Source organism: Salpingoeca rosetta (assembly GCF_000188695.1).
Source record: "Salpingoeca rosetta unplaced genomic scaffold supercont1.18, whole genome shotgun sequence".
Classification (NCBI taxonomy): domain Eukaryota; class Choanoflagellata; order Craspedida; family Salpingoecidae; genus Salpingoeca; species Salpingoeca rosetta.
In genome coordinates, this window is record NW_004754916.1 from 760,399 (window position 1) to 782,898 (window position 22,500).

Sequence of the window (22,500 nt, forward strand, 5' to 3'; positions counted from 1 at the left end):
GAGAGAGAGAGACAGAGAGAGAGACAGAGAGAGAGACAGAGAGAGAGAGAGAGAGAGCGATGATCTGAACCTGCAACACAACATCGCCAACGCAGACACGTGTCGCAGCACGAATGGTTCAGCATGCACCTTTGAGCCGACTCCTTTGCGTCGCGGGCCTGACGCACCAGATCCTGCTTCTCCTGCTCCGTCCTCTCCTTCTCGTGCAACATCTGCTGCAGCGTGGTCTCGGCCTCCTGTGCTTTCGCCAGCAGCAAGCCTGTTTCCACCTCCGCCATCTCCACCTTCTCGCTCAGGATTTGCGCCGCCTCCCGCATGCGTGAGAGGTCCTGCTTCGTCTGCATGAGGCAAGGATGCAACGCAAGCGTGGGATGTACGGTGCGTGGTTTGAAGGGCGTTGCGGCTGAGATTGAGCTCGTGAAGCAAGGTGCATGCAAGCAGGCACGCTGCAGGTGAGCAACCACAACAGAAGCCGAAAGTGGACCGCCACGGGACAGATGTTCAAGAGCATACAGAAGAAGACATAACCAAGAAACAACACCATCGGCAACGAATGCATGCACGCGCAAATACAGAAATGCATGCACACGCATACGCACTTGCGCAGCCTTGCGCTCTGCGCGCTTCAATTTGATGGACATTTTATCCTTTTCTCTCTCCGCCAGCTTTCGGCTCTGTGTTCATGGCACAAACACGACGTAAGGTCAGTGACGGGTGCACTGTGACAAGTACATTGCATGAGACGATCCAACACACACAGTCAGCCAATCCAAAACAGAAAGAAACAGCGGATGCACACACACACACACACACACACACACACACACACACACACACACACACACACACACACACACACACACACACACGCGTGCCTGCATCTCGCGGATGAGTCTGCCGCGGTCCTTGTCCATGCGCTCGCGCCGCTCCGCGGCCTCCGCCCGCATCTGCTGCACCTCGATCGAGTCCGGCTCTGGTTGTAGTGATGGTGATAAATGATTTTGGCGGCAATGTTGTGGAAGCGTGTACGCATTGTTGTGGTTGTGAGCGTCGGTGATAGTGGTGGTGTTGACGATGTAAGCACAAAGAGGGAAGGGCATATGCGACACAAGGGGCGAAGGTGCCAGGAAACACGCCATAGATGCGCGTGCAAGTGTTGCCCATTTGAGATGTGCTGGTGATCACGCCACCTCGCCGCTTGAGGTAGAGCTCGTGGTTTCCAATGCACAGTTGCAGGATGGTCTTGTTGACCTACACGGTGACAAGGAAGAAAGACACAGATGAGACGGGTGACACAGCAACAGAGTGGAACGCACTGAGATCGGATGGTATCGCCGCCACCGCTATGGTCGCTGTCAAGAAGGCCAACACAGCGCACCAACGAGGATGCACGTGTAAACTCACACAATCACAAACTGCAGCACATCATGCAAAGCAACCCTTACGCTTGGATCTGTGGAAAAGAAGACAAGATCCACAGCATGCTTGTCCAGTGGTTTGATCACAAACTACAGAAGAAAACCAAGAAAGCGAGAAGCAAGAGGAGCGATGCACCGTCGCAGTCAAAATGTGAGCTGACGTAAAGTCGAAATACTTCAAGGCAAAACAACATTTCAACAGGACATGGACGTTCTGGATCGCGCGCAAGCACGCGCACTCACGCACACTCAACACACACACACACACACACACACACACACACACACACACACACACACACACACACACACACACACACACACACACACACACACACACACACGCAGGCACACCTTGCGGTCGTTGTAAGAAACCGTCTTGATCTCACTCCAGGGAAACGAGATGCTCGGGGTGAGCTTGTCTGCAAGATGGGAGCGTGGACCGTTGCAAAATGTTGGTGTGCGGAGAAAACGATTTGTGTGTGGAGTAGTACATGTGTGCAGAGTTAGTGGAAGCAAACAGCATTCCGTGCTTGCGTGTCACCCACCAGGGCAAACAGACGTACCCAGCGCAGTTTTTCACAAACAGGAGCATGCAGGCTTCACTCCTTGACTGACCGTTTGACTTGTAAATGTTCAACCCAAGTGCATCGACACCAAGCCAAAGCAGCGTGCCGCGTTTGTTCTGTCCCGAAACAAACAGAAACGAAAAGTGAGGTGGCACACGCGAGATGGAATACAGGTCAAGGCAAGTGGCTTGGTCGTGCCACATTGTTCAATGATTCTGACGGCACACCTTGATTGGGAAGTAGTTGACGCCGTACATCTCAAAGTCCTGTGCGCAGATGAGAAGAGGCCGAGTGAGACTTGAAACAATAAAAGGAGGAGCACCAATCCTACGAAGCAGACTCTCAAACCAAGTTGACAGAAAAAACAACCGCAAGATGACAAGCAACGCAAAGCACTAAAGCAAGGTGCCAACAACAACCCCCGGGGCACACACACACACACACACACACACACACACACACACACACACACACACACACACACACACACACACACACACACACACACACACACACACACACACACACACACGCACACAAACCTGAGCAAAGGCAAGGTACTTCATCTTTGCCTCCTCTGGGAACATGTTGCGATAGTTTTTGTAGCACTCGACAATGCGCTCCTCCCACATTTCAGGCGTCATCTAATCAGCGACGAACGTCCGCCATAACAGTGAGTAGTGGTGCGTGCTGTGAGGGCTTGTGAATACGAAGAAACTGAATGAAACAGCCTCATCCAGTCATCCTCAATCGGTGCAAAGGAGAAGCTCAGTAAAGTAAGAGCAAGCAAAGCAGCAAAGAAGCAAGCAGCGCTTGTGTGTGCGTTACCTGGTACTGGTTGAGAATGCGCTCTGGCAGCAGCCGCATATCGTGCAGGAATCCGGGTGGGCACAGCTCTGGGTCGTAGTCTCCAAACTACGGAGACCACGGGTGAGTGTTAGCACGCAAGCACACAGTCATCACTTCCAGAAATGCAGCTTGAATCGGCCCACGCTCATAGGTAACATGAATACGCATACAGCTAAATACACGCACGCACACACACACACACACACACACACACACACACACACACACACACACACACACACACACACACACACACACACACACGCGCACAGCTGAATACGCAGAAAGCTAATACACACACACACACGCATATGCACACAAGCGCATCTGCCATGCCATTCCTCTCCCTTCTTGCTGCTCCGCAACAATCGCACTCACAGTTGCTTGGACGGCAAATGAGGCAAGCACAACGCAGTGCTCAGCTTTGCACCAGAGCTCTTCGTCCAGGACCATCTACAACGTCGTCACCATTGAACAAAGCGCATGCACACAGCATGGCAAAAAATACCAGTCGGGTGAGATGGCATGGGACAAACAGTTCAGTGCTTGCAGGCAAAAGCATACGAAGTGCAACGAAACAGCGGAAAGCAAAGCGAAAGCAAGCGCACGTCGACACACACCTGCTTGACGTGAAGATAGAAGAGGTTCTGTGTTACTGGTTGAATCAATTCCGTCGTCACATCTTCTGGGTAGTACTTGACCTTGAAGCTGAGGAAGAAGGGTTTGATATGCAAATGCCATGTGACCACGATGCTTTGCGTTAGAGTGTGCAAGCCAGGCAAGCGAGTCTGAGGTCGCCCGTCCTCACCATCGCCACGGTTAGAGCGAGAGAACAACGCTGTTCCCTGTTTCATGTCGCATGAAGAACGCAAGTAGATACAGTTGCAGCTTTGTCTTCACTCCAACGTACTGAAAGGGCAGAGGTTGAATATGGGGCACGTCCTGAGTCAAGACCTGCACGTGATTCGCGTGAATGCGAGTGAGTGAGACAAATTGTTCTCTTTCCTTTCCACAACGAGCAATGAGATGCTGGGAGAGGATACAGAGAACATAAATCGGCACGAAGGGCATGTGTGTGAAGGGGTGCGCTGCTTTGTATAGAACATGCACCTTCTTTTCGCGCTTGAGCCATGACATTCTTCCTTTGGTGTTTTCGTAGCAGAGGTCGAAGAACCATGTTTCACGCAGCCCGGTGGTGCGCACGACCAGGTCAAACAGCTCCTGCCCCGTCGTTTTGGGCTATGCACAAAGCAAAGCATGGGTAGTTGGTTGAAGGAAGTGCAGCAAACGCCACCACAAAAAACACGATGTGTGAGCAGATTGAAGCAGGGCTGCGTGCTTGCATGCACGACGTTGCACGTCAACTTGCACGACTTGCAGGACTTGCATGACATGACTTGATTGAACGACTCGAAAGAAATCTGCAAAAACTGCTATACACACATGCACACCTGGATGGAGAACTCGAGGGTCGCATCCGCGGTGTGCACAAGCACCCGGAACCACTGATGGCGTCCTTTGCGTGACATGTTTGCTGAGCTGTTGTTCTTGTTGTGCGGCAGGTGTCTGTTGTCGAGTGGGCGTCTTGTTGTGGGCGTCTCGTTGTGGGCAGCAAAACAACAGCATGAAGTGTGCGAAGACTGAATTCAGTCGTGTAGACACTTGTATTGGGCGGAAGAGGACAGCAGCGTGCGCGTGGGTCATCAGCAGTAACACAAAAGGCAACAACGCTGCGCGGTGACGTGCTGGAGGTTAACACTCTTCACCATTCAGTTACGACGGTGCACAGACAGGGCCAAACAGGCGATCAGCAACAATGGTGGTGTTGGTGGAGGTGTGTGCAGGGGTGTTTGTCGGCGATTTTGGTGCCCTACAAGCGCATGAGAGCCTGAAGGAACTCGAGATCAACGCCGTCATCAGCGTCCTCGTGGAGGACACAAAGCCGTGCGTGTGTAAATGTGGTGTGCGTGCGTGCCTGCGTATGCTTGTGTGTGTGTGTGTGTGTGTGTGTGTGTGTGTGTGTGTGTGTGCGTGTAAATCTGTGCGTGCATATGCTTGTGCTTGTGCGTGTGTGCGTGTGCGCATTTGTCTCGTTTCTTCTCGCCGCATCCCTTGCCCACCGCACACAAAACACATCTCGTTCGCATCCAAATCCAAATGCCTGCACCAGGTATCTACCAGACTGCGTGCGAAGGTTCAAGCAGGTGCCCATCACGGACGAGGAGACATCTGACTTGCTCAGCTTCCTTCCAGGATGCATGCAGTTCATCGATGATTCCCTCGGCATCGGTGGCAGCGTTCTCATCCACTGGTGAGCAGAGTGCCTAACTGAGGCAACACAAACACACACACACACACACACACAGAAACACACACACGCACACACACACACACACACACACACACACACACACACACACACACACACACACACACACACACACACACACACACACACACACACACACACAAAGATGACGCTCAAGCATTGATGAAGGCGCCGCCTATGCGTTTTACCCTTGCCACACACATCCCCTGCCATCACCACGTGAGTTTCGATTGCTTGTTTGATCCCTTTGCTCATGCGTTGCGCGCTTCGTTGGTGCCCTGGGTGCTCTCAGCCAAGCAGGCATGTCCAGGAGCGTGGCAGTGGCGTTGGCTTACATAATGTATTCACGGCAAGAGGCACCGGGGTCAGCTTTCCGGTCCCTGAAGAAAGTTCACAGAGAAGCAAGGTGCGAGCATTGCACGCTTTGCATGCACGCGGCGTGCATGTGTGATGTTCTGTCCGTTCACGATGACCCGAGAGATCCATACGCACAATTTCACAAACACACACACACACACACACACACACAACGCAGACCAAATGATGGGTTTGTGAAGCAGCTCAAGCTGTTTGCTGCCATGGGTAACAAAATTGATGACGACCATCCAGAGTACAGATTACACCGCCTCCACAACCTTGCTGACGAGCGAGCATGTACGGTGCTGGCACGACTCTACGAGTTTTGCTCTGTGTGTGTGTGTGTGTGTGTGTGTGTGTGTGTGTGTGTGTGTGTGTGTGTGTGTGTGTGTGTGTGTGTGTGTGTGTGTGTGTGTGTGTGTGTGTGTGTGTGTCAATGTGCTGACACCGTTTTCTTGGCGTTTGTGGTGCCCTTCCCACCGCTGCCAGGGGGACAAGAGATCCAGCCGTCCGCGCTTGCCGCAGACCCCATCACTGTTCCCTTGACGCAGGGCGACGTGCCCGTCAGATGTCGAAAGTGCAGGTGTGTCGGCGTTTATTTTTCTTGTGGGTACAGAAAACGGACTGCCCTCGCCTGTGCCTCTTGTCCACCTTCCTGTGAACCATTGTTCTGTGCCCAAGTTTTGTTGTGGTTTCATTGAGGTTTAACCCACGTGTTGAGGCCAGCTGTGCCACTGGCCCCAAAGCAGCAACAGCGAAATTGGAATTGAGAATCATACACCCTTTTTTTTTTCCCTCGCACAAATGTCAGCACCGCTCATCCCCCCCCCCACCCAATGACCACCAACCTGGACTTTGAAGGCGCGTTGTGTTCCATGGCCGCAATCTTCTTGAGCACACCCCTGGCGAGGGGCAAATCTCCTTCCGCTACCGCCGCCGCGACATGCACGCGTACGATACATGCATGCGTGTGCATGGTGTGTGTGTGTGTGTGTGTGTGTGTGTGTGTGTGTGTGTGTGTGTGTGTGTGTGTGTGTGTGTGTGTGTTTCGGGTGTCGCACATGGATTTCTCGCAAACCCCTTTTCTCTCTCTTCACTGGTCACTGACTGTCTTTGCTTCGTGCGTGCCTGCAGGCAACAAGACCTGTGTTCGTCAGTGTTTGCAGAGCCAATGGCGTGGATGAACGAGGTTGTGGACGGCGTCGTCGAGGGCAAGGTGTGTTGTTGCTTGTTCGCACGTGTGAGTGTGTGTGTGTGTGTGTGTGTGTGTGTGTGCGAGTGTGTGTGTATTTGCCCATGTGTGTGAGAGGTGCTGATTCCTCTGCGTTTTTATTTGAACACGTCAGAAAAGAAAAGAGTGGCTGGACTTGGTTGGGTCTCGCTGTGACATTGACACGACTCCTCGCTTGTCTCCTGTCGAATCCACTAGATTACATGTCCAAAGTGCCAATATCGGCTTGGATCCTTCAACTGGAGCGGGGCGCAGTGTTCGTGCGGTGCGTGGATTACGCCCGCGTTTCAGGTACAAGGGCTTTCTGTGACAATAGTAGGCCGTCGTTGTAGTTGTCCGTTGCCGCTTGAACCTGCTGCGCACTTGATACCACACTTCGAACACATCGTTTTCACACACACACACACACACACACACACACACACACACACACACACACACACACACACACACACACACACACACACACACACACACACTGCCATGATAGGTGCACAAGAACCGGGTGGATATTGGGATTGCCGCGCCAGCAGCAATGCACTTTTCAAAACCAGTCCCAATTCCAGACAGGGGACCGCCAGCCTCATGAAATCCACAATTAAACACACACACACACACACACACACACACACACACACACACACACACACACACACATTCTCTCTGTCTCTCTCTGATTCAAGCACAAATACATGTGAATGTGCATGAACTTCCTACATCCACGCACGAGTACCCACGCACGCTTTGGGCACTCCCTCCTTTAAATGGCTCCAATTTCGTTTTGCTTGTGTATTGCGACTGTCGTTGACAATGCCGATTACTGATCTGTGGCGTGTTTCGTACACAGCACCAGGAGCGTGCGTTCTGTTGCATCCCATGATGGCAACGATAAATAAACTGAAACCCCCATCCAGTGCTTGCCGTTTTGCGTGCACCTAGCAGCGCAAACACACGCATGAACGTGATGGCATGCCATCGACGCCTACACTACAACATAAGCCTACAAACGAGTACAAATACGGCCCGAGCACAACACACACACACACACCAACACACACACACACACACACACCAACACACAACAGAGCCAGTGGAACAACGCAACGTTCGTTGAACCCAATCAGAACTAGGACCCACCACTGTTGCCGTCATGTTAGTAATCACCATCACCACGCCCAGCACCGCTGTCGTTGTTTGGTCTGTCCTGGACGGATGGCATGAGCGACAGGGCCAAATCAACCGTGGCACCGCCATCATCATCATCATCGTCATCATCATCACCAGGATTGTCGTTGTCTCGGTTTCCATGCTGATTATCGTGTGCTGCAACGCCCTGTCCGCCACTGTCACTACCCACGTGTGCAAAGCCACCGCCATCATCAATACCTGTGTTGTGCGTGTGACCGCCACCCGATAATGTGTGTGTCGGGTTGTCGATATTCAAAGTGGCACCATCACCTCCGCCGCCGCCACCGCCGCTATCATCAATGGTCGTGCCAAATGCACCACTACCATCCATGCTCCTCAAGAAGCCCATAGCAGACGTGCGCCGGGGCAACGTGTCGCCGCAGGTCGATGGCGGAAACAGGTCCGAGAGTGGGAGGTCTTGCATGGCCTCGCTCGTATCCAGCCACTCGTTGTCGGCTTCACCGCCAAATGGCGGCAAGTCCTCCAGTCCACCACTGCCGGCACCATCAACATCAGCGCCGCCTACATTCGTGTTGCCGTTGCTGTGATTGTCCAGCCCAATGCGACTGCTACCACCAGCCCCACCGGCGTATTCGCTGCTGTGGCGCTGTTGCCGTTGCTGCCGTTGTTGCCGCAGCCGCATTTCGGCTGCGGGAAAGGTTGGGTCCATCCCCAGCATCTGGGCGCCGCCAAACAACGGGTGCGAGATGGCTACCGATGACGGTAAGGGCTCGTCCAACATCGACGATGACGACGACGACGTCAGCCCGGGCCATGACGACGACAGCGCTGTCGCACTTGACGCGGCCGGTTGCGATGTTGGTGCCGATGCGGGCGCTAGCGCGCTGCTTCCGAGTATGGCCGCCACCTGCGCCCCCGTGATCGTGGCAGCAGTCGTGCGTGCCAAAGAGGGACCTCCTTGGCCGCCCAAAGTCGATGTGCTGCTGTCGTGGGTGCTGGGAATGTTGGCAAGCATGCTGCTGCTGCTGTTGCCGGTAGCTGTGGTGGAGGACTGCAGTTGATGCGTGTCTTCACGCTCGGGCTCCGGGGACGTGAGCAGGGGTGACAAGAGAAATGGCGACAGGCGGTCGTGCAGGGTAGACATCATCCTGGCTCGCTTGTTCGCGTTGTCGTCGCTGAGGAGCGCCATGGCCCAGGACGTGGCAGGGGCCATGCCTGTTGAAAATGCCGACGCGCCGCTTGGCGCCATGTGCGGAGGAAGTGCGGACGGTGCAGACGCAGCGGGATGGGAGGATGAATTAGCAGCGCCCGGCTGTTGTGGCGCACTGCTTGTTATGTGGGGTTGAGCTGAGATGGCAGGATTAAACGAAGAGGAAGGGGGGAGAGAGGAAGTCGTGGCTGTCGTCATTGTAGCTTCGGCTTCAGCATCACCACCTTGGGCGGAGCGGTAGTGTGACATGTGTCCCTGGACAAGGCTGTGAAGCTGAGGGGTTAAATGTACAATCTCAGATACCGAGCCCGCAGGTACTTGTTGTTGCTGCTGCTGCTGCTGCTGCTGCTGCTGCTGCTGTTGTTGTTGTTGTTGTTGTTGTTGTTGTTGTTGTTGTTGTTGTTGTTGTTGTTGTTGTTGTTGTTGTTGTTGTTGTTGCCCTGGCGTGTCCTCTGGCTCGTACATCTGACGTTGGTGACCGACAGGTTGCCCTTGCACAGGTTGCTGCTCTGGTTGTCCCGCTCGTCGCCTGTGCCACTGCAGCTGTTCCATCAGCTGACCGAGCGCCACACTCGGGTTGAGCAGGATCATTTCCAACATGGCAAGCAGCATTTGCTTATCCAGCTGCGGCACTTCTTGCTCCAGCCTCTCCAAGTGCACTGCAGCGGACATCTGCATCAGGCGCCTGGCGTCGGACGTTGTCGAATCATCCCCAACACCACCCCCAGCGCCATCACCGCGAGGACCACCGCGGGGACCACGCATGCTTGCGGCGGTGTCACTGACCCCAGCAATGTGATTTGCGTTTCGATTTGAAACGGGGAAGAGGACAGGGTGTGCTGCGTTCCCTGCCTGCGCTGTCGCACGTGCTGGAAGCTGCACTGGCTGCTGCTGCTGCTGCTGCTGTTGCTGTTGTGGCAGTCGCTGTGTCGGAAGCAGACCAAGAGCGGGATGTGCCAAGGGACCAGTGAGTGTAGAAGGGGCAGGTGCGCGTAGCGTCCGAGGTGGCTGCTGCTGTTGCTGCTGTTGCTGCTGCTGCAATATGCTGGGTGGCGCAGGAGGCATCGAAGAGTGCGTGCTTGTCATCAATGGCAGTCTTCGCTGCTGCTGCTGCTGCTGCTGCTGCAGGGACTGCCCAAGACCCCTCATGAGGTGGCTGAATGGTGGATCCGACCCAAGTCTGAATGGATTTGCTGCCGGCAGCTGCGCAGAATCAGGGTGGGCTGCTTGTCCCTGGTGCTGCCGCTGTTGCTGGCGGGGGCGGCCGTGCGGCAGCAGCTGCTGCTGTCTGCGGCGGCGCGGAGAGCTCGGTACAAAGGGTGGGAAGTGGGCACAGGGTCGTGCATGCACGGCAGAGGACAATGACGACAGTGATGACGCTTGTGTGGTTGAAGTTGATGATAGGGACGACATGCGGCCCACTACTACTGCTGGTGCTGTCGCTCTTTGAAATGAGCTTGGGGTTGTTGTTGTTGCTGCTGCTGGTGGTGGTGCTGGTGGTGGTCGTCGTTTTCTCGCGCGCGCTCTTCTTCTGCCACCACTTTTGCTGCGACCGGACTGACGACTGCTACGGGCGCCGCTGCTGCCGCTGTTACTGCTCCCGCCCTCATGGAACGGCTGTGGCATTGAGCTTGGGTGTGGCGTGCCTTCCGCACTTGCGGCATCAGAAGACTTGGCGGGTGCACGCGACGTTGGTCGTGGCGATGGCGGCGGCGATGACGATGCCGATGACTTTGGCTTGGCGGTCTGTCTGCGTGGCTGAAACTTGTAGTCGGGGTAGAGCCGCTTGTGCTCCTCCTTCTGCTTCTCTGCCAGCCTCTTGTAATGATCTCTCACTTCCTGGCTTTCGTTCTGCCACAAGTGTCCAATCTCCGCGTTGAGCGTATTCATCTTGAGCTGCGCCTTTGTTCGCTTCAACTGCACCAGTGTGATGGCGGTGGGAGATACGTGTTTACGTGTATGCGTGTGGTTGTGGTTGTGAGTGTGATGTGATCATGTGTGTGCGTGTATCCGAGGAAGATGGAGTGAGTGACAGTGACGGCCACAACAAGCGGGTGTGCCAGCGTGCAGCAACGGAAAGGGGCGAGGTTGTGTTGAGGCAAGCTGCACGACGCCATGGTACGACCAGCACACACTCACACACAAACACACCCACGCACACCAAGCAAGAAACCCACCAATGGGGATATGCTCACCTCCTGCGTCTTGTCTCTCTTGTAAAGGAAAAACTCATTGAGCGGCCGCTTGATTTTGTCCTTGTCTTTGGCACAAGCCTTCTTCTTTCTCCTGGACGATGAGGAAGGCTTGGACGACGACGAAGACTTGGGTGACGACGAGGACGACTTGGGATTGCTGGCCGCCGCCGCTGCTGCGCGCTGTTGCTGCAGCATCTGCTGCTGCTGCTGTTGGGTGAACTGTTGGCGGGCCGTCGTGTGGCAGCCTAGACTGGGGAGCTGACTCATGGTTGAAGCCATCAACCACGATTGCTGCTGCTGCTGCTGTTGCTGTTGCTGTTGCTGTTGTTGTTGTTGTTGTTGTTGTTGTTGTTGTTGTTGTTGTTGCTGCTTAAGTTGTTGTTGTTGTTGTTGTTGTTGTTGTTGTTGTTGTTGTTGTTGTTGTTGTTGTTGTTGTTGTTGTTGTTGTTGTTGTTGTTGTTGTTGTTGTTGCTTAAGTTGTTGTTGTTGTTGCTGTTGTTGTTGTTGTTGTTGTTGTTGTTGTTGTTGTGGCGGGTGGTGTGCGTGTGCTGGTTGATGGCCCGGGACCATCTGCTGCGCCTTGCTCATGTCCAGTGTGGTTGTTACTGCTGTCCTGCAACGTGCTGATGCTGAGGCGGACGACGGCTCGACACGCCCTCCCATGTTTGCTACTGGTTGGGGCGGGACAGCCGTTGTGTCAGCCGTTGCCGCTGTTGTCTGCGCTGCGGTTCGTTCTGTTGCGGCAGTAGGGAAAGGAAGACTGAAGATGTCGGGCGCGAGGAAGGACGCCAGTGTTGAGGGGATCGTTGGCGGAAACATGCCGTGTTGAGGGTCGGGGAACAGCGACAGGGAAGTTGCGCTTGTGGAGGACATCGTGGTCCTGGGGTTAACAGAAGGTGTGGTTGTGGTGGCGGTGGACGGTGTGGAACGTGGCTGTGAGATTGTGGTCACGGGAATGACAGAATGCGTGGTTGTAGTGGCAGTGGATTGTGTGGAAGGTGGTTGCTGGGAATTGGACCCATCGTGCTGTTCAGGCCATCTCGGATCCATCCTCTATGCTCTGCATGCAGCCACAGAACACCTCTCTGCGTCCGTATCAGGACGTGAGCGGTTGCAACGCTGAGGTGCGGCGTGGGCCGGTTGACTTGGCTTGGGTGGGCTTGGGCAGAGGAGGCGAAAAAGCGTCCAAGTAAAACACAGTTGGGTACACGGGGGAGGGACGAAACCTCAAGGCCAGCGAGGGTGCTGCTGCACGCAGGCAGCCAACAACAGCTGTGACAGGAGATAATGGGCGGGCAGCCCCAGTGGTATGCAACAAGATGCGTTTTGTGAGAGGGGTGGGGAGACAGGGGGGGGGGGAGTAGCAGCGGAAGGGGCTTCAACGGTCACAAACAAGCACCCAGCCCCAGCTCACTCAGAGAGCACTGAAAAAAGCAGCACCAACAACAACACTAAAAAATATGTAGCACAGCAGGAACAACGCGCTCGAACGCACACGCGAAGTCAACAACGGAGAGGAAGAGAAATCGAGCAGGTGGAAGCGACTGGACAAAGGGCAACCTTCTCCCATGTGTGTGTTGCCCAGCATTCCCCGCACCAAGCAAGCGAGCGAGCAAGACACTGGAGGAGAGGAGGAGAGGCAAGGAGGGTGTTCAGATGCCGAACAGTTCTGATGGCGGCACACGCGCGGTTGTTGGCACAGGAAGAGGCGGCGACGTGGCAGCCAGTCAAGTAAACAAGCAAGGACGAGTGGTGGAGCAAAAAAACAACAACTGTAATTCGACACTTGCTTTCGTTGCGGACGCTTGGACACACGCAGCCAATACGAGCAAGTGGGCTGGGGAAGGGGGAGGTTGGGCGTCGTGCCTTCGTGCCTGCTGACTACAGGCAGTCTCGCTGGTGTTGTGCTCCTGTGCTCCAGTGGATATCCAATCGCGGTGCTGTGAACAACTAAGGGAGGGAGAGGCCCAACAGACTGCTTGCTTGATGGCTCTTTTGGAGTCGTGTCGCTGTGTGAGTGCCCTGTTGTTGTGTCTGCGGACGGTGCCTTGTTGCTTTTGTGGCGGTGCTGTTTGTGTGTGTGTGTGTGTGTGTGTGTGTGTTTGTCTCTTTGTTGCTCATGGCAAGCACGACGACTTTTTTGTGTTCGTGTGCAGAGCACTTGGGAGGGAAGCGGGGCTGAGAAAACCAGTGGACAGCACACATAATACCCGCATCCGACCGTCCTAAACTCGACGAGCATTCGACGATGATTCCCAACGGTTTTCCTCTACGCCCATGCCATTTGGCGCTCGTTTTCGCCTTTGTTTGCAGTGATCGTGGGCGATTCGCACTTGCGAACAAAGAGATTCGAGTCGCTTGCGGGGCAATCTTGCGGGACACGCGGACATTCTGTCGCCCACAACACCACAAAAAAGGGGTGTTATGTTAAGTCGGGTGCAGGTTGCTGGAGTGGCGTTGCGAGATGGCTCGGTTGTGGCAGCTTGCTCGCTTTGCTTTGCTCTGCTTCGCTTTGTTGTGCTTCGTGTTGGTGTTCATGGATTGCGTCGTGGGCCATGGGACATCCTGCGCAACGTGAGCAATCTAGACACATTGCACGCGATGGCCAACACCGCCTCGGATGTGCGCGGGCGTGTGGGTGCGTGTACGATGAACAGTCTGCCTGTGTGTGTGTGTGTGTGTGTGTGTGTGTGTGTGTGTGTGTGTGTGTGTGTGTGTGGAAGAGAGGGTGAGAGTGAGCCGAGAGGGTGAGACGAGAGAGTGAGATGGAGCAAGGCAACAGCCACAGCCACCACCACCGGAGAGAAGGGAAGATGCGAGCGTGTGGAGCAGAGAAGCAAGCAGACAAAAGCGCAACGAAAGGAGCAAGCGATTAAGTGTGATTGTTGATGGCATTCGCTCCCTTGGGCAGTTCATTGGGTCGTGTACGTTGTTGATCGTTCTCACTCATGACACAAGCGAGCAGACGAAGCACAAGGCGAAGGCGAACAGAGGAACAGGCGTGGGGACGCGGAGAGGGTAACGAAGTGACAATTAAGAACAAGTGTCAATGATGGCGCAAGCAAGGGTGGGGGGGTTGTCCCACACACACGCACACACACACAAAAAAAAAAACAAAAAACAAAAAACTGAGAGATGCACACTGAAGGGTGTGAGACCGTCCTACACAGGGATGGGCGTGCGTGCACACAGACGCACGCACAAAAAGCGGCGCAGGCGCTCATGACACACACGCGCACACACACACACACAATGCATACGTACGCACACACACACACACACACATATCACTAGACGCAAGAATCGAGGGCACTGGAGTCGGTCAGTTCAAGTGTCGGGCGACGCTGCTCGTCTGCCTCATCTTGTTCTTGTAACTCAGCCGCCGTCTTCTCGGTGACTTGCGCATGCTGTCCCCCTTCTTGGTCAAGAGACCCGTGGACTAGCGAGGCCGCTGCACGCCTCGCCTCGGTCCTCACGCCAAGGCTGCCCAGCCGGGCCCCAGCGTAATGGCCCCCACTCGCCTCACCATCAGCATCAGCATCAGCATCGGCATCGTGACGACCCACATGCATGCTCGTTTTGGCGTGCGGCTTGGGCGCGCGCGTGACGCTGGCAGATGCCGCGCGCGACCGCTGCGTCTCAGACAGCATCTGCGCCAAGATGCGCCCGCACAGCTGCAGTCGCTGCGCCGTGTCCTGCCCAGAGAGCGAGGGAAAGCTGGACGCAGACCACAGGCCCGAGAAGCCAAGCTTGTCAAGCGCCACCACCTGCTCTTGCTGCGGCCGCAGCGTCGCCTCCACCAGGTGCCGAATCAGCCGGTGGCAGTTGCGCACCATCTCCGCGTCCTGCGCCCGGCGAAGCGTGCGCTGCACCATCTCCAGCAGCTCCTCCTCCACCAGCGCAAACGGTGCCGGTCGCAGCTCCGCAAACTCAGCCAAAAACTCAAGCAGAAACGCCTGCTCCCGCAGCTGGTGTGCGCTCTGGCCAAGCTTGGCGCACATCATCACCAGCATCAGCGCAGCAGCGTCGTCCCGCGCCGCAGAAATGATGTGGCGGTACTTGAACTCCCCAAACGGGTTCACAAACGACTCCTGCACATTCTCGTCAATGGGCAAGAGCGCGCACACGTACCCAAGCATCGCCTCAGAGACCTGTGCAGGTTCCTCGTTCCCGTCACTGCTGCTGGCGTCATCGTCATCACCAGTGTCGCCGCCTCTCGCAGTACCGCCGTCGCCGCCATCTGCGCGCGACTTCCGTGGAATCACGGCCACCTCCGCCGAGGCAAACCCAGCCGGCAACCGCTCAGAGCTCTCCGAGATGCGGTGGCGCGCGTCTCGTCCGAGTAGCTCCACCTCCTCATCGTCGTCTTCATCATCAGAGGCGTTGCCAGCCGTGTGCGTGGCACGTGCGGGCTTGGGGGCGTCGTGCTCAGCCGCTGCTTCCTCGTGCATCTCGAGCAAGGCAGAGGCAGCGCGAGCGTCGCCAAACCCGCTCGCCTGGCTCCCGCCCTGCTGCTGACTGCGCTTTGGCTTTCTCGGCTGCGAGCGTGAGAAGCGCCGCATCGACAGCTGCGGCCGTGGGGCCACGTCAAAGCTCGGGCGGGTACGGAACGGCTGGTACGGCACGCCGAGGCTCCTGGCGGTGGACACGGAGCCCACGCTCGGGGACGGTGGGCGGTGCGCTTCGGCAGCAGCCAGCGCGGCGTTCTGCGCCGTGGTGAAGAACACGGCAAGCAGGCGGCGCGCGCGCAGGATGGTCACGGGGTTGGGGTGGTCAAACGCCCGCAGCAGCGTCGCACTCATGGCAAAGCTGAAGTTGCCCGTGAACGACAGCCCGCATAGCTGCTCCAGCTGGTCAAACAGCGCGCGTGCCTGCGTGCGCGCAGCCAGCACAACATCCGCCACGGGGCGCGAGGCAAACACGCCGTGGTCCTCCATCGTGTTCACCGTGGTCTCCAGCACAGACAGCGCAGAGCTGTACAGCGGCTGAATGCCCACTTGCAGGATGGCCAGGGACACCCAGAACATGAGCATGTGGTAGTCAAAGTCGCCCTCCTCCACCAGCGCCAGCAGCCGCGCCAGGCACGCAAGGATGGCGTCCGCGAGCTCCACATCCTCCTGCGACAGCGCGGTGCCGAGCGCCCCCAGCACCAGCGCCATCAGGTCGGCCGACGTGGTGGGCGTGATCACGCCAAGCGCAACAAACGCCCGTGGCCGCAGCACCGTGTTGCTCTGGTCCCGCGCCACCTCAAGCAGCAGCTGCAGCCACCGCCGCCGCCACGCTTGCGCGTGCTCCTCCACCTCGCACACAATGTCGTGCAGCACATCCACCACGCTCTGCACAGACACCAACCCGACGCGCGGCTCCCGGGAAGCAGACCTGACCGCCACCGCCGCCGCAGTGGCAGTCACGGACGACGGAGCAGTGGCCGCACTGGTTGGTGCGCCTGTTGTTGTTGTTGTTGTTGTTGTTGATGATGATGATGCAGGTGCACCCAGCGCAACGCTTGAGCTGGCACTCGCGCTGTGCACGTGATGATGTGCACGTGGCGAGCGCGGGGAGCCGCCACCGGCAGACGCGAGCGGGTTGTTGAACATGCCCGCACCGCCGCTGCTGCTCGATGGTGCCCCTTGCTGTGCTGCTGCTGCTGCGCTTGAACCTGGCGCAGGCACGGGCGAGGAAGGCGACGTTGCGCGGCTGCCACTGCCCATACCGGGCGATGGCAGGTTGAGGTAGCGGACATTGCTGCTGCCGCTGCCTGCAGACACGTTGCTACCACTGTTGTTGCTGTTGTTGCTGTTGTTTGCTGTGGCCATACGACCGCCACCAGCACCACCGCTGTTGTTACCCATGGTGGCGTGGGTTACACCGTGGCTGCTGGGCCCGGTGGCGCTGCCGCTGCCGCTGTTGGTGTGGTTGTGGGTGTGGTTGTTGCCGGCGCCACCGCTGATTCCGCTGGCGTTGGCCGGGTTCGGGCGGCGGCTGGCGCCGGGTGCACTGCTGTCAGACGACGGCAGGCCGCTGTTGACGAGGTCGCACAGCGGCTGCTTGCTGGACACGCCAAACTGCAGCAGCAGCTTTGGCAGCGCCATGTTCTCCAGCTGAATGCGCAGCGCCTTCATGCGCTCCTCCTCCAGCTGCAGGCTCGTGCACATGCTCTGCGTCACGTTGGTGACAATGGCGTGCATGACCGCGCGCGTGCTGGGCGGGCCAACCGCCACCATCATCGTCACGATGAACCAGATGTCCGGCAGGTTGCGCTGCACATCCAAGCAGTTGTTGAAGGACAGCTTCAGCAAGAACCGCGCCAGAACGCGCAGCCGCGGCCACAGCTTGTGCTGGGACAGGCACTTGGCCCGGGTGCTCCCCGTGTCCCGCAGCACGCGCAGCACCTCCGCCACAACCTCCTGCGCCACCAGCGACGCGTTCACGCTGCCCAGGCTGACGGCCGCATCCGCCAAAAGCTCCGCCGCCTGCGTGTCCGGGCCGTGCTCAACCGCGGTGGACATAAACTCGCGGATGACCAGGCGCGCAAGCTCGTCCACCCGCGCCACCGTGCTCCACACCGTTGCCTGCAGGGACGGGTACAGGTCCTTCTCGTGGATGGTCATGTCCACCAGGCCCTTGATGATGGCGGCGACCTTGCTCGACGTTACCGCGTCCTCGCACAGCCGCGGCAGCCACGGCTCCATGTACTCGAGGCAGATGTGCTTCTGCTCCGACGTGGAGTTGCGGATGCCCGTGATGCACTCGTCAAGAAACTCCAGCGTCAGGCCCGGCTCCGCGTGAGACAGGCACTCTGAGATTCGGATGATGAAGTTGTTGTTGTTCTCCGGGATGACCAGGCTGCTCGCCTCCATCACCTCCCCGCCAATGTGGAAGTTGAATGTCGTGGTGGCGTTGGCCAGCAGGTTGTATGAGGCGAGCCGCAGCTTTGCGTTTGCGCTGCCCAGGTTCAGCAGCGCCATGTTAAGTAGCGTTGCCGGCACATCTGCTGGGCGCATGACCTTCCACTCCTTCTTGTTCTCCGGCTGCGACAGCAGGTAGCGCGTCCACGCCTGCGACACGGCCTGCATTCAATTTTGAATGTGGAGGGGGTGGGAGAGGGAAGCAGGAAGGAAGAGGAAGCAGGGAACAGCAAATGGGGTGTGTCAATGTGCGAGATTTGGGTCGTTTTCACCATGTGCAAGAGCAACAGCAAGGGAGGTGGTGGAGTGGACAAACGGGGGAGAGGGCAGAGGGCACGCCCGTACGGTGAATGATGCACACACAATTAATTAACACGCACACACGCACACAACACACACACACACACACACGCACACACAACACACACACGATCAACACACACAATTAACACACGCATACAGAGTACAAGATGTGCACATACATCATCGAGTTTCTTCGTTTCGCCGCAGCTGAGGATGAGCGATTCGCCATCTCTGTAGAGGATGCGCACGTGTCCGTCGTCGGTCATGCCCGAGTTGAACACATCCACAAGATCCGCAACCGGGAACACGTCCACCGTTCGCACGGCGTGCGTGAACAGCTTCACTTTCTCCGCGCTCACCACCTGCCACGACACAGACCCAACCTGATTATGTGTGTGTGTGTGTGTGTGTGTGTGTGTGTGTGTGTGTGTGTGTGTGTGTGTGTGTGTGTGTGTGTTTCTGGGAGTGAGAGGTACATGACAGCGTTGCAAAAAAAAAAAACGGTGACGTGGGCAGCCCAAAGGTAACAAAAACGCATGGATTGAAGGTCGTGTTCAAAATGGGGCAATCGGAGCGTCACGTTGAAATCACCACATGAACATGCACGTGCGCCGTCAGCACATTTCAAAAACACACTCCCCCAAAACACAAAGCAATTAGAACATCAAGCCTCGCAAAGCGCTACAACAAGACACCCACGCATACGAACGAACGCACCTTGAACACAACGGGCAGGGTCTTCTTGTTGGTCTGGTGCAACGTGACGTTTGAGAAGATGTCGGTGGCCTCCGTCAAGCGGTGCGTTGAGGCTGGAAGCGCCGGGTTGGGCACAAACTCCTGCAGCTCCACCTCGTTGACAAAGCGGATGACCTTGTGAAACTTGGAGGCCGTCACATGCCGCGCCACGCGCTTGGCAAACTGCTTGAAGCTTGAGGACGCGTTGACAAAGTAGGCGGTGCCCACGTGCGCGACAATGGTGGGCGGGACGACGGCCAGGAACTTGGCAAGCACAAGCTCGCTCGGCTCGTTCTGCCGCGAGAAGGCCGTCAGGTCTAGGACCAGGTCAAACTTGGCGGAGAGCAGCGGCTTCAGCGTCAGGAAAATGAAGTACAGCAGCTGCTCGCCATCAATCTGCACATGCACACGTGTGTGTGCGTGTGTACATGTGTGTATGCGCGTGTGCGCGTGTTTGTGTGCGTGTTTGTGTGCGTGTGTGAACGGATGGGACAGGGACAAGGCTGTGATGAGTCTTCGTCAAGTTGTGCTTCACATGTTTGTTGAAAGTGAAAGGCTGTGCAATGTCACACACACACACACACACACACACACACACACACACACACACACACACACACACACACACACACACACACACACACACACACACACACACGCACAGACGAATGAGAGGGTGTACCTCGGCAGCACGGTAGCGGCGGGCGATGAGGTAGAAGACGGGCCGCTTGTCTTTGGACATGCCGCTGATATCGAAAGCAATAAAGGAGGGAGGAAAAATGACTTGGATGTCAGCAAGAGCAGCGGTGTGCTCGCTTGTGGGTATGTGCGCGCGTGCGCGTGTTCAGTGACAGGAAAAAGGCGTTCAATGGCCTGTTGTAGACATCAAGCGGGAAAAAGGCATGATGATCGAGCACGTGTGAGCGTCAACAACATACCTCCTGAAAAACACCTGCTTCTTCTCAATGTCTTCGGTGCTGGTGCCCACAAATTCGTGCCGGGCAAGAAAATCCTCCAGGTTTTTGTTCTCCCGGCTGCGCGCAGCATACGATGTGGAGCCTTGCGTGGTGGTCGCCTGACATGTGTGTGTGTGTGTATGTGTGTGTATGTGTGTGCGTGTGTGTGTGTGTATGCGCGCGCGCGTGCGTACACATGTGTGTGCGTGTGTGTGCGTGTGTGCGTGAGTGACTGGTTATACTTGCGAGTGGAGGAAGCACGAGCGAGATGACAGCAACACAAACAAGCACCTTTGGCGGGTCGCCGAGTTGCGCAAGGAGGGTGGCGAGCTGATCAAAGAGGAGCGAGGAGGAAATGGACGAGACGTCTTTGATGTCTCGCGCATTCGCCGCCAAGTCCTGGCCAATCTGTGTCGATCGGTCACGGTGAAGCAAGGGATGGAGTGCATGGCATGATCATCAGTGGCTTGGGAGTGTACATGGAAGCAGGTGCGTACGAGATGACGAACACAATCCCTGAAAGCAAGCAACCAAAGCACGCGAACACAACCAAAATTGCCCTCCGTGCACACACACACACACACACACTCAATTGTCAGCTGATGTGCGCACCTTTTCGAGGTTTTCGAAGACCATGCGGTGAAGGGCGTGGAGATCGGCGTCGGTGACAGGTTCCACCTCGTCCTCCTCACCGCCGCCAACGGACGCCTCTGTTGTGTGTGTGTGTGTGTGTGTGTGTGTGCATGTGTGTTGTGTGTGTTGTGTGTGTTGTGTGTGTTGTGTGTGTGTGTGTGACAGTCAGTTGAAATGACAGTAGAGCCAACGCTTGCATACACAGTCCTCAACCAAAACAGAACCCCAACACACGCAGACACACAGACACACGCACACACGCACACGCACACGCACACATGCACATACACACACACACACACACGCACGCACGCACGCACACACACACCAACCGAGGGAGGCTGCTGGGGAGCGGATGTCTGCGACTTCAATGCCAAACGCGTCGAGTGCGGTGAGCGTGGACTTGGAGAGAGCAGAGGGGTCGGCGACGCTGCTCAGGTACGACTGCATGCGCTCCATGTTGTCCACGATAAACCCATTCACCCGCTGCATGTACGCCTCCTTCACGCCTGCGTTTGGGACAAGCATGGTGCAACAAAGACGGAAGGAGGAGGGTTGGCTCATGAACACAAGGGCATGTATTTGTGTACGCGCGCGTGTATGTGCATGTGTGCTGGGGTGTGTTGAAATTGCTGTAACACCAGAGGTGACAACATGTGTTGGTTCGCGGTCTCACCTGAGAACGAGGCGTTGTTTGCCAGCGCCTGCAGCATCTTGGAGAGGAGCAGCAGGGCGCGGAGGGCTGGCACGGGCAATCTGCAGCATTGGTGGGACGTGGGGTGAGCAAAGTCAGGACAAGCATGGATGTGCGTTTAAAACAGAAACACGTGGAATACTCAATGTTACACACATACACACAGACAGATACACACGCTCTCTCTCTCTCTCCATGGGTCTGACTTTGTTTTTGGAGGCAGCATCTCGTACGACACTGGGGAGACGATGGCCGGGGTGAAGAAGCGGAGGAAGACAAGCCCGCCAACAGCGGTGAGCCCGGCGTCAGGGAAGAGCGACTCAGACGTCCGCCGCACATCCCAGCAGATGGCCTGTGAGTGTGATGTGTGTGTATGTGAGTGTGTGTGTGAGTGAGTGAGTGTGTGTGTGTATACAGGGGACGCAAAAGCCGTGCGTGAGATCGTATCGATGAAAGGCATGCGATATTGGATGCACTTGTGCGCCTGTCACTTATCGTCCCTCTCCCCGCGCAACAAACAAACGGCCCCTCCTCTCCCCCTCCCGCTAGCAGGGGCAGTGCGGGGATTGCAACACGACATACGCGAAGGGTCTCCGGCAGCTCGTCGATGGTGCTGAAGATGCGATCGAGCACAGACTGTGCCAGGTCACACAACCGCTGTGCATTCTCCTCGACCTGGTCCTTGTGCTCGCCAAGCTTTGATTCGTCCACCTCGTACGAGACGGTCCCGTTTTCCTTCAGCAGCTGCGTGAGCAGCGGGCCCACGACGCGGCGCAGGTACTCCTTGCCCTGCATCCGGATCGCGGCCGTGCACACCTGTGTTGCACGCGGTGAAACAAGAAGGGGCAGGGGCGGTTGGAAAATGGCGGTCGAGGTTGTCATTGGCAGTGCAATGGAGTGTGTCGTGGTGCGCACGCACGCACATGCTTGCATACGAGTGCGTGTGCAAATGCGTGTGTGAATG

The 22,500-nt window shown here is 56.5% G+C and overlaps 5 protein-coding genes across 5 annotated transcripts in view; 1 reads left to right on the forward strand and 4 right to left on the reverse strand.

The window, feature by feature from the left end:
• Nucleotides 1-4,459, reverse strand: part of PTSG_06577 (moesin) — a 6,379-nt gene extending 1,920 nt beyond the window's left edge. Inside the window, exons 1-15 of the mRNA XM_004991905.1 lie at nt 4,288-4,459; nt 3,947-4,075; nt 3,747-3,790; nt 3,457-3,544; nt 3,215-3,289; nt 2,816-2,902; nt 2,530-2,631; nt 2,215-2,253; nt 2,037-2,103; nt 1,773-1,840; nt 1,446-1,508; nt 1,191-1,251; nt 876-973; nt 600-674; nt 71-338 (exon numbers count right to left, since the gene is read on the reverse strand). Of these exons, the coding sequence (XP_004991962.1) occupies nt 71-338; nt 600-674; nt 876-973; nt 1,191-1,251; nt 1,446-1,508; nt 1,773-1,840; nt 2,037-2,103; nt 2,215-2,253; nt 2,530-2,631; nt 2,816-2,902; nt 3,215-3,289; nt 3,457-3,544; nt 3,747-3,790; nt 3,947-4,075; nt 4,288-4,365 (1,342 nt within the window). The 5' untranslated portion in view covers nt 4,366-4,459. The remainder of the gene's footprint in view (nt 1-70; nt 339-599; nt 675-875; nt 974-1,190; nt 1,252-1,445; nt 1,509-1,772; nt 1,841-2,036; nt 2,104-2,214; nt 2,254-2,529; nt 2,632-2,815; nt 2,903-3,214; nt 3,290-3,456; nt 3,545-3,746; nt 3,791-3,946; nt 4,076-4,287) is intronic.
• A 193-nt stretch (nt 4,460-4,652) lies between these two features.
• Nucleotides 4,653-7,342, forward strand: PTSG_06578 (uncharacterized protein; the record flags this gene model as incomplete). Its single annotated transcript, XM_004991906.1, has 9 exons — nt 4,653-4,780; nt 5,007-5,147; nt 5,458-5,571; nt 5,701-5,819; nt 6,012-6,105; nt 6,384-6,473; nt 6,657-6,738; nt 6,952-7,044; nt 7,244-7,342. The coding sequence occupies 9 exons, from the start codon at nt 4,653-4,655 to the stop codon at nt 7,340-7,342; spliced, it is 960 nt and encodes a 319-aa protein (XP_004991963.1).
• Nucleotides 7,343-7,906: 564 nt separating this feature from the next.
• PTSG_12456 (uncharacterized protein) lies at nt 7,907-9,877 on the reverse strand (the record flags this gene model as incomplete). The annotated part of the gene is made up of 2 exons (XM_004991907.1): nt 7,907-9,249; nt 9,673-9,877. The coding sequence occupies 2 exons, from the start codon at nt 9,875-9,877 to the stop codon at nt 7,907-7,909; spliced, it is 1,548 nt and encodes a 515-aa protein (XP_004991964.1).
• An 841-nt stretch (nt 9,878-10,718) lies between these two features.
• On the reverse strand, nt 10,719-11,574 carry PTSG_12457 (uncharacterized protein; the record flags this gene model as incomplete). Its single annotated transcript, XM_004991908.1, has 3 exons — nt 10,719-10,729; nt 10,768-11,029; nt 11,308-11,574. 3 exons carry the CDS (start codon nt 11,572-11,574, stop codon nt 10,719-10,721), a joined length of 540 nt encoding a protein of 179 aa, XP_004991965.1.
• A 3,023-nt stretch (nt 11,575-14,597) lies between these two features.
• The window catches only part of PTSG_12458 (kinase subdomain-containing protein), a gene marked incomplete at its 3' end in the record, with an annotated part of 18,925 nt that continues 11,022 nt past the window's right edge, over nt 14,598-22,500 (reverse strand). The window contains exons 35-45 of the mRNA XM_004991909.1: nt 22,119-22,352; nt 21,743-21,888; nt 21,519-21,598; nt 21,175-21,351; nt 20,822-20,919; nt 20,501-20,617; nt 20,192-20,328; nt 19,936-19,999; nt 19,236-19,649; nt 18,698-18,901; nt 14,598-18,377 (exon numbers count right to left, since the gene is read on the reverse strand). Of these exons, the coding sequence (XP_004991966.1) occupies nt 14,598-18,377; nt 18,698-18,901; nt 19,236-19,649; nt 19,936-19,999; nt 20,192-20,328; nt 20,501-20,617; nt 20,822-20,919; nt 21,175-21,351; nt 21,519-21,598; nt 21,743-21,888; nt 22,119-22,352 (5,451 nt within the window). The remainder of the gene's footprint in view (nt 18,378-18,697; nt 18,902-19,235; nt 19,650-19,935; nt 20,000-20,191; nt 20,329-20,500; nt 20,618-20,821; nt 20,920-21,174; nt 21,352-21,518; nt 21,599-21,742; nt 21,889-22,118; nt 22,353-22,500) is intronic.